This window comes from Lampetra planeri, chromosome 79, assembly GCF_965212315.1.
Source record: "Lampetra planeri chromosome 79, kcLamPlan1.2.h2, whole genome shotgun sequence".
NCBI classification, from domain to species: Eukaryota; Metazoa; Chordata; class Hyperoartia; order Petromyzontiformes; family Petromyzontidae; genus Lampetra; species Lampetra planeri.
In genome coordinates, this window is record NC_136184.1 from 92,156 (window position 1) to 102,513 (window position 10,358).

General features: G+C 53.6%; 1 protein-coding gene across 1 annotated transcript; it reads right to left on the minus strand.

Moving 5' to 3' along the window:
• Positions 1 to 316: 316 nt before the first annotated feature.
• Positions 317 to 9,926, minus strand: LOC144738239 (heat shock protein beta-1-like). Its single transcript, XM_078621229.1, has 5 exons — positions 9,810 to 9,926; positions 5,402 to 5,614; positions 2,589 to 2,923; positions 1,420 to 1,483; positions 317 to 843 (listed from the first exon to the last, which is right to left on the minus strand). The coding sequence occupies exons 2-5, from the start codon at positions 5,608 to 5,610 to the stop codon at positions 603 to 605; spliced, it is 849 nt and encodes a 282-aa protein (XP_078477355.1). The 5' UTR covers positions 5,611 to 5,614; positions 9,810 to 9,926; the 3' UTR covers positions 317 to 602.
• Between the last annotated feature and the right edge of the window lie 432 nt (positions 9,927 to 10,358).

Genomic DNA, 10,358 nt, shown 5'->3' on the forward strand with positions numbered 1-10,358 from the left:
AGTGGTGATGGTGGTTGTGGTTGTGGTGACGGTTGTGGTGATAGTGGTGATGATTGTGTTGATGTTGGTGGTGATAGTGGTGATGGTGGTGGTTATGATGATGGTTGTGGTGATAGTGGTGATGATTGTGTTGATGTTGGTGGTGATAGTGGTGATAATTGTGTTGATGTTGGTGGTGATAGTGGTGATGGTGGTGATTATGATGGTGGTTGTGGTGATAGTGGTGATGATTGTGTTGATGTTGGCGGTGATGGTGGTGGTGGTTGTGGTGTTCTCTTGCTGTGTATTGAAGTGACAGAGATCGATGGAAACCGGTTTTTTGTTGCTGCTTTATTCGGTTACCGGTTTCACACAAAGCCGCGTGTAGACAAAGACCCCCCATGTTGCTCATGCGGGTTCTGGGGGCAAGGGCTGGGTGGAGGGTGGTGGTGGTGATGGCTGTAGTGGTGGTGATTGTGGTTGTGATGGTACTGGCTGTGGTAGTGATGGAGTGTTGGGTGGTGTCTCCGCTCAGGCGTTGTCCCCATTTTGAACACTGCCCACGGTGTCTGTAGTGACTGTGATGGTGGTGGTTGTGATGGAGGGCTGGGTGGTGTCTCTGCTCAGGCCTTGCCCCCCTTGGCTGTGCCCGCAGTCGCACCGGTTGTGGTGCCCACCGTGGTGCCCACCGTGGTGGTGGGCAGGCCGATGCGTGCGGTGCTCTCGTAGCGAATTGGCACCGCGTGGCCACCGCCAGCTGCGTCCTGGGTTGCCGCTGGCAACGGGAGAGTCGCCTCCACCGTGAGGACCCCGTCAGCGGAGAGGGACGACACCACGTGGTCTGCCTCTATGTTGGGGGGCAGCCTGGGGGATGGGGGGGGGCATGAGGGGGGTGGGGAGGGTGGGGGTAGAAGGGGGGTACCAGAGGGGAGGGGGAGGGGGGAGTGACCATCCCGTCTAGAGAAAGAGAGAGAGATGATACCACGTGGTCTGTGTCTATATTAGGGGGCAGTTTGGGGTGGTGGTGGTAGAAAGGAGGAGGAGCGTGGAGGAGGAGGTACCAGGGGCGAGGGCACGGTGAGGACCCCGTGGGGTCACTGGAGTTCACTGTGGGATCACAGGAGATTACCATGGGGGTCATGGGAGGTCACAGTGGGGTCACGTGGGGTCACGGGAGGTCACAGTGGGGTCAAGGGAGGTAACGGTGGGGTCAGATAGGTCAGTGTGGGGTCACTGTACTTCACCATGGGGTCACAGGAGATCACCGGAGTCACCGCAGGGTCAAATAGGTCAGCATGGGGTCACGGGACTTCACCGTAGGGGTCATTGGAGGTCAGTGTGTGGCCACCATGGGGTCAGATAGGTCACCTTGGGTGTCACCTTGGGGGTCACCATGGCGACGGGTGGGTGGGGGGGGGCGAGGGGGTGGGGGTCACTCACATGTACTTGCGAGTGAAGCATCTGGCCACGAATCCGTGCTCATCCTGACGCTCCTCGTGCTTGCCTGGGGGAGGGGGGGGGGGGGTGGGGTGACATCAGCAGGTCATGGGGGCACCGCGTCATTAGCACATCCGGGCATCCTGTCGCCGTGAGGACATGAGGTCATCGGGGCATTAAGGCATCGGGTCATAAGAACGTCAGGACGTGCCACCAGGTCATCGTGCCACTCGGGCATTTGGGCATCCGGTCGTTGGTGCACCAGGTCATCAGGTCATTGGGTCATTCAATCGTTGAGGCATCGTGTAGTTAGGTCATCATGCCATCAGGATATTCGGTCACCATGTCATCGGGACATCAAGTCACCCGGACGTGAGGTTCTCAGGCCATTCAGGGCACTCCCAGTGGCTACTGTGGGCAGTGGAGCCCCAGGGGCACCCCAAATGGCTACTTTGTGTGCATCCAGTGCCGCGGAGCCTGTAGCGGCGACTGTGGGCAATGCAAATGGAGCACCACGGGCTCTGCTAGTGGCTACTGTGTTGATGCAATGCTGTGCAGAGGAGTGGAGCTCCAGGGGCACCTCCATTGCCCCAGGGGCACTCCCAGTGGCTGCTGTGGGCAGTGCAAGTGAATTCCCAGTGGAGCCCCGAGTGGCTACTGTGTGTGCATCCAGTGCAGTGGAGCCCCCAGTGCCTACTGTGGGCAGTGTCAGTGGAGCCTCACGGGCTCCCCTAGTGGCGACTGTGTTGGTGCAGTGTAGTGGAGTGGAGCCCCAGGGGCACCTCCATTGCCCCAGGGGCACTCGCAGTGGCTGCTGTGGGCAGTATAAGTAGAGCCCCAGAGGCTCCCCAATTGCCCCAGGGGCACTTCCAATGTCTACTGTGTCAGCGCAATGCAGTGAAAGTTGAGCCCCAGGGGCACCCCCAGTGGCTACTGTGGGCAGTGGAGCCCCAGCGGCACAAACCCATTGCCACAGGGGCACAAACCCATTGCCCCGGGGGCACAAACCCATTGCCCCAGGGGCACAAACCCATTGCCCTAGGGCCTAGGGGCACAAACCCATTGCCCCAGGGGCACAAATCCATTGCCCCAGGGGCATCCCCATTGCCCCAGGGGCACCCCCATTGCCCCAGGCCCACACCCCCATTGGCCCTGGGTGCCCCGCCACTGACCGCTGATCTCGACGTATCCCCCCGCCGTCTTCACGACGAGCTCCTCGGGTGAGAAGTGGTTGACGTCCAGGCTGACGCGCCAGCGGTCCGAGGTGTGCCGTAGGCTCGAGAGGCCCGAGCTGAGCTGGCGGCCCAGGGCTAGCGCCGCCGCGGGGTCCCCCCCCGCCGCCACCGGGGGACCCCCGAGGGAGGCCCCGAGGGAGGCCCCGAGAGGACCCCCGGGGCCGAGGGGGCCCCCGGCCAACGGGACCGGCGCGCCGGGGCCCTGGGAGGACGTCGCCGGCGGCGAGGTCGCGTGCCCGGGGGTGGGGCTCGGTGGACCGAAGAGGCTGGAGCTGTGGGGTTGGTGGGGGGGAGGGGGGAGGGAGGGGGTGGATGAGAAGGGAGGGGTTGGAGAGAGAGGATGGAGGGGATGGAGGGGAGGGAGGAGGGAGGGGATGGAGAGAGGGGAGGGAGGGGTGAGGGAGGGGGGGAGGGAATGGAGAGAGTGGAGGAGGGAGGGCGGGATGGAGGAATATGGGAGGGAGAGGGGAGGGGATGGAGGGAGGGGGGAGGGGATGAAGAGAGGGGAGGAAGGGGTGGGGGGATAGAGGGGAAGGGGGGAGGGAGACCCACAGACTAAATTAAACCTAAACGAGCGTCATCTTTCCAAGTGTAAGACTCCACTGAGCTGTGAAGCTCTTCTTCAGAAGCGACGTGGCCATTTCAAATGAGAGCAGCTCAAGCAAGTGGCTTGTCGTGTGGATATTGCAGATGCATATAGACCCATGGAGATACATAGAGACACATAGAGACCCATAGAGATACATAGAGACCCATAAAGAGACATAGAGACCCAGAGAGACCCATAGAGATACATAGAGACGCACAGATACACGGATACTAATAGAGATGTATTGAGAACCATAGAAATACATAGCGACCCATAGAGATACATAGAGACACATAGAGACCCATAGAGGGACATATAGATACATAGAGACCCATAGAGATAAGCAGAAAGATGTAGAGACATATATATACACCCACAGACATGTATAGAGACCCATAGGAACACACATAGACCCATAGATAAACATGTATATATATAGATATAGAGACCCATAAAGAGACATAGAGACCCATAGAGAGACATAGAGACATATAAAGACACGTATAGACTCATAAAGAGACATATAAACACAAAGAGACATAGAGACACATATAGCCCATACAAATACATATAGCCCATAGAGACACATATAGACCCATAGAGACACATAGAGACCCATAAAATCAACTAAAACTATTTTATTCTACCAGGTAAGGCCCCACTGAACTATGGTGCAGCTGGGCTATCGCAAATGATAGCTCAACCATGCGGCTAATATCAGCATGGCGTAGGAATGTATAGCGGCATCCAAAAACTCTAAAACGCGTGATTTTGATGTTGATTCTAAAGGTGGTACGGAAAAACCGGAGGACCCTGAGAAAAAAAACGCACGCGGAAACGGAGAGAGAGAGAGAGACACGCACACTCCAAATATACAGCAGGCGTCAGGGGTCGGGATCGAACCCAGGCGAGGTAGTTAACATCTCACAGGGGGGAGAGAAACCCCCACACACACACACAGACTCCAAATATACATCAGTAGCAGGCATCTTCAGGGTCACGGGATCGAACCCACGACCTTATGTATACCAGGCGAGGTAGTTAACATCTCGCAGGGTCTGGGATTGAACCCGCGACCTTCTACATGCCAGGCGAGATAGTTAACCTCTCGCAGGGTCTGGGATTGAACCCGCGACCTTCTGCATGCCAGGCGAGGTAGTTAACATCTTGCAGGGCCTGGGATCGAACCCACGACCTCCTGCATACCAGGCGAGGTAGTTAACATCGCATAGGGTGGGGGATCGAACCCGCGACCTCCTGCATACCAGGAGAGACAGTTAACATTTCACAGGGTCGGGGATCGAACCCACGACCTGCATACCAGACGAGGTAGTTAACGTCTCGCAGGGTCGGGGATCAAACCCGCGACTTTCTGCATGCCAGGCGAGGTAGTTAACATCTCACAGGGTCGGGGATCGAACCCACGACCTGCATACCAGGCGAGGTAGTTAACATCTCGCTGGGTCGGAGATCAGACTCACGACCTCCTGCATACCAGGAGATGCAGTTAACATTTCACAGGGTCGGGGATCGAACCCGCGACCTGCATACCAGGCGAGGTAGTTAACATCTCGCTGGGTCGGGGATCGGACCCCCGACCTCCTGCATTCCAGGCGAGGTGGTTAACATCTTTGCAGGGTCGGTAATCAAACCCGTGACCTGCTGCATACCAGGCGAGGTAGTTAACATCTCGCCTGGTCGGGGATCGAACCCGCGACCCTAGCCACCAAGCGCCGATGTCCGTTCGTTCCACAGGGAGCGAGCGTCACAGACCCAGTCTCTGCCTCGCCCAATTGATGGCGGAGCCTCCTCTACCTCCTCCACTGTCTCCACCACCACCTCCACTGCCTCCTCTATCGCCTACATCCTCCCTCTCCACCACCTCCACCTCCTCATCCACTATCACCTCCATCGCCACCACCACCACCACCACCCCAATCACCTCCACCTCCTCCCTCTCCACCTCCCCATCCTCCTCCCACTACGCCTCCACCAAGACCCCCACCACCACCATCCCCTCCACCACCTCCACCTTCACCTCCACTTCCTCCCCCACCTCCACTACCTCCAACCTCCCTCTTTTAAACCACCTCCACCATCACCTCCATCGCCACCACCCCCTCCTCCACTTCCATCACCTCCACCACCACCACCACCTCACCGCGTGTACGAGGGCCAGGCGCCACGGGCCCAGTCGGGGAGGCCCAGAGAGGCCGCGTCCCAGGAGGCCAGGCTGGGGTATGGAGCGGCCATCCCAAAGTCCTGGTCGGGCAGCCTCAGCGGCACTTGGGGGGGCATCCACTCACGGAAGGGGTCCCAGCTGGGGTGGCGGAACAGGGGCCTAGAGAAGGGGATCTGCCTCTCGGACATCGTGCTGGGGGAGAGAGAGATAAGGATCGGGGGGGAGAGTATAGAGACATACAGAGATACATAGAGATGCGCAGATATATATAGAGACTCGTAGAGATGTTTAGAGATACATAGAGACTCGTAAAGATGTATAGCAATTCGTAGACATGCGTAGAGACTCGTTGAGATGAGTAGAGACTCATAGAGATGTGGAAAGATACATAGATATTGTGTAGAGATACATAGAGATGTGCAGAGATACATACAGATGTGTAGAGATATATAGACACCCGTAAAGATATATACACTGTACACTACACTATACACTGTACACTCCACTATACACTAAACTATACACTACACACTAAACTATACACTACACTATACACTAAACTATACACTATACACTCCACTATACACTAAACTATACACTACACTATACACTACACTATACACTACACTATACACTAGACTATACACTCCAGTATACACTACACTATACACTGCACTATACACTCAACTATACACTAGACCAGGGGTCGGCAACCAAAATAACAAGAAGAGCCATTTCTTTCCAATTCGGTACAAAATTCAGTATTTCAAGAGCCGCAATGCATCTATGTACATACGTACATATCGTCAAGAAGCAGCCCGTAAAGAGCCGCATGCGGCTCCGGAGCCGTAGGTTGCCGACCCCTGCACTACACTATACACTACACACTACACTATACACTGCACTATACAATACACTACTATACACTACACTATACACGACACTATACACTACACTATACACTTCACTATACACTCCACTATACACTAAACTATACACTATACACTACACTGTACACTACACTATACACTACACTATACACTACACTATACACTACAGTATACACTTCACTATACACTACATAAATCTCAACGTTCGTCGTTTGCCGTTGTTCTCTGGTCTGCCACCGGTACAGAGACGAGGCCACACACAAGGCTGGTGCTGTCTCTGGTGTAGGCCAATCAGTTTCAAAGACAATGCGTCATTTATCACCAGAGCCATGCTTGTTTGCATGCTCACCACAAGTACTCTGTGTGTGTGGTTAATGCAGCGACTGGATTCCTTGCAGAAGGTTCAATCTATTCGGTGTTTGAACGTCTTAACACAACTCTCGTTTTATTGCCAGAAAGGGTAAAAGCCCCCCCACTATTGTTTTTTATTCTCTCCTTCATAAATGAACCTCATGGCGGGACCCCGGGGTCCCAAAAGCGCCCGGCTCTCGCATAAACTGCGTTGCGACGTAATTTTATGTCCGTTGAAGGCGAACGATACGGAAATCAATTCTTCTCGACGAGCTCTACACGGTGCGCTAATAAAAGTTTCAAAGTTTTGTTTCTTCCGCGCATTCGTCCTCGCCGATGCGCTTGGACGACACGACAACAGAAGGATCCGCGCCAGATGGGTCGCGGCATTTATGTGCGCAGTGGGACGGAGTCGCCAAAAATATATGACTTAACTACGATTTTGACTTCCCTTTATTCGGGAACCCCGGAATCCCGCCATAAGGTTCATATTCTCTCAACCCCAATGCCATCCGGGGCCAGTAGACGGAGTCTCGAGCCCCGCGGATGCAGTTCCCTCAAAGCCCAATACGAGTGGACAGGATGAGGCCCAGGATCTGAACATGATCCTGGAACTCGCCCCACCCCCCTTGGGCGACTCAGCCTTAAACGAGTACCCGGTGCGGTGTGGTAATCGTCGCCACTGGGGGAGACATGCGGTCGGGCGTGGTGCTGGCCACCCACCATCTCGTGTGCCTCAGTGGCGGCCTTAATAGGCTCTGCTACTCGCTACTAACGGCACTTGTCCCTACAGCACTGAGGAAGCTTTGTATGTGCGTGAGTGAGTGAGCGAAAGGGTGAATGAGTGTGGGAGTGAGTGAATGGGTGAATGAGCGAGCGATTGAATTGGCGAATGATTGAGTGTGAGTGAATGAGTGGGTGAATAAGTGAGTGGGTGAGTGTTGAGTCTATGGTGCAGTGTTGAGTCTATGGGCAGTCTTGAGTCAATGATGCAGTGTTGAGTCTGTGGTGCAGTGTTGAGTCTGTGGGTAGTGTTGAGTCGATAGTGCAGTGTTGAGTCTATGGGTAGTCTTCTTTGGTTCTTTCGGTAAAGTCACGTAGAAGGGAAGTAGTAAAATAATAAAAATAAAACATAATAAAATAATTCTCACGACGTTTCGGCCACAACGCAAGCAGCCGTCCTCAGGTGAAAACCAGGTCTGTCGAGGCGACGGCGTCTGAATGAAACAGCACACGTGCTTGGAGCATATATATAAGCTGGGTTGGAAGGGGGGGAAAGGGCGCCTTGACAAAATAATTTGCATGTCAAGAGGATTTTAGCATATTTATGAGAAATGCAGGTATGTGATTAGTACTACTTATGTCCGTGCATTATGCAGGAATTAGCAGCATCCAAGGGAGGGGATATGGGAAATGCAGGTATGTGATTAGTACTAATTATGCAGTGTTGAGTCTACGGGTAGTGTTGAGTCAATGGGTAGTGTTGAGTCTGTGGGTAGTGTTGAGTCTATGGTGCAGTGTTGAGTCTCCGGGTAGTGTTGAGTCTATGGTGCAGTGGTGAGTCTATGGTGCAGTGGTGAGTCTATGGGCAGTGTTGAGTTTATGGGTAGTAAATCTATTCAACTAAACAATTAAAATATCCTTTTATATTACCATGTGTAAGGGCCCCGCTGAGCTATGCCGTAGCTCTTTTCATAGATGCGACCTGACCGTCACAAACGATAGCAGCTCAACAGAAATGGCTGATATCATCGTCATCATCGTGTGGAAATTTATATCAGCAGCCAAATCACTCTCGAACGACGCGGTGATGACGTCGATTCTAAATGTGGTGGGGACAAACCGGAGGGACCCAGAGACAAAATCCACACAGCGACCAATGTTTTTGTTTGTTGCGGTTGCACCCGGGTCAAGAGCCACATGGCGCACAGGGCTATACCTAATACATAAACTTGAAAGCACGGTGAGAGAAAGACAGACGCTAAATATACAACATATTGTATTCCTCGGCTTAAGAACACCACCGCCACTCACGCACACCACCCCTACTTACGAACACCACCCCCACTTACGAACACCACCCGAACTCACGATCACCACCCCCACTTACGAACACCACCCCCACTTACGAACACCACCCCCACTTACGAACAACACCCGCACTCACGATCACCACCCCCACTTCCGAATCTCACACCGACTTACGAACACCACCCCCACTTACGAACACCACCCCCACTTACGAACACCACCCCCATCTACGAACACCACCCCCACTTACGAAAAACATGCCATGAGATATGCATATTTTTTTTAACAGTGTTCAGCTGAAGAGATCCTTCCGCGAGATGGAGTGAGTCGGCCTCGCCACTGGGAGTGAGCGTTTGCCTGTGTGTGTGAGTGTGAGAATGAGTGAGTGTGTTTGAGTGTGTGTGAGTGCGTGAGTGCGCACATGAGTGTGTGCGAGTGCGTGAGTGTGTGTGAGAATGTGTGAGTGAGTGTGAGAATGTAAGTGAGTGTGTGCGCACATGATTGTGCATTTGTGTGTGAGTGTGTGTGAGAATGTGTGAGCGTGTGCGCACATAAGTGTGTGTGGGGAGCGGTAGTGTAGCGGTTAACGCTACGCTGCGCTACGTACCTGGCGACCCGGGTTCGATTCTCGCTCACGGCCAACATCAGTGATGATTATCTGAACCGGTCCTGGGCCTCCCCGAGGTCGACTCAGTCTAAAATCAGTACCTGGTGCTGTGTGTAGTAAATATCGCTACTAGGGAGACAAAGGCGGCCGGGCGTGGTTGCTGACCACCCACCCCCTCGTGTGCCGTGCCGACCTTCAAAGGTGCTCGCTAACAGCACTTGCCCCTAAAGCCTGTTAAGGCTACACGGGGGATATTTGTCTTTGTGTGAGTGTGTGAGTGTCTTCATAGGTGCTCGCTAACAGCACTTGCCCGAACAGTCTGTTAAGGCTATACTGGCGGATCTTTGTCTTTTATCTTTGTGAGTGTGGGTGAGCGAGTGTGTGAGAGTGGAGAGAGTGTGAGTGAGTGTGTGAGTGTGAGTGAGTGTGTGTGAGTGAGTGTATGAGTGAGTGTGTGAGTGAGTGTATGAGTGAGTGTGTGAGCGAGTGGGAAGATGATCATACAAACCTTCAAGATGTGGAGCTGAGTAGAGTCTCCCAGATTCTGTCGCTGTCTCTCTCTCACACACAGACACGTGTGTGTCTATATATACACACGTGTCTATGTGTCTTTTTATAGACACACACGTGTCTGTGTGTGAGTGTGTGTGTATTTATAGACACGTATGAGTGTGTGTGATGAGTGTGTTACTGTGTGTGTGTGGGTGAGTGTGTGGATCATGGAGTGTGTGTGAGTGTGTGTGATGAGTGTGTGAATATGTGTGTGTGGGTCAGTGGGTGTGTGGGTGAGTGTGTGGGTGAGCGAGTATGCGTGAGTATGTGTGATGAGATAGTGTGTGGGTCAGTGGGTATGTGGGTGAGCGAGTGTGTGTGAGTATGTGTGATGAGTGTGTTAATGTGTGTGTGTGGGTCATGGAGTGTGTGTGAGTGTGTGTGATGAGTGTGTTACTGTGTGTTTGGGTCAGAGGGTGTGTGGGTCAGTGGGTGTGTGGGTGAGCGAGTGTGTGTGAGTATGTGTGATGAGTGTGTTAATGTGTGTGTGTGTGGGTCATGGAGT

Excerpts from the sequence above, each read along its gene's own strand:
- LOC144738239 (XM_078621229.1), bottom strand. The coding sequence starts at position 5,610 with ATGTCCGAGAGGCAGATCCCCTTCTCTAGGCCCCTGTTCCGCCACCCC. Across the intron at positions 1,484-2,588 it reads GGGATACGTCGAGATCAGCG|GCAAGCACGAGGAGCGTCAG; the intron begins GTCAGTGGCGGG and ends CCCCTCCCCCAG. Across the intron at positions 844-1,419 it reads TGCTTCACTCGCAAGTACAT|GCTGCCCCCCAACATAGAGG; the intron begins GTGAGTGACCCC and ends CCCATCCCCCAG.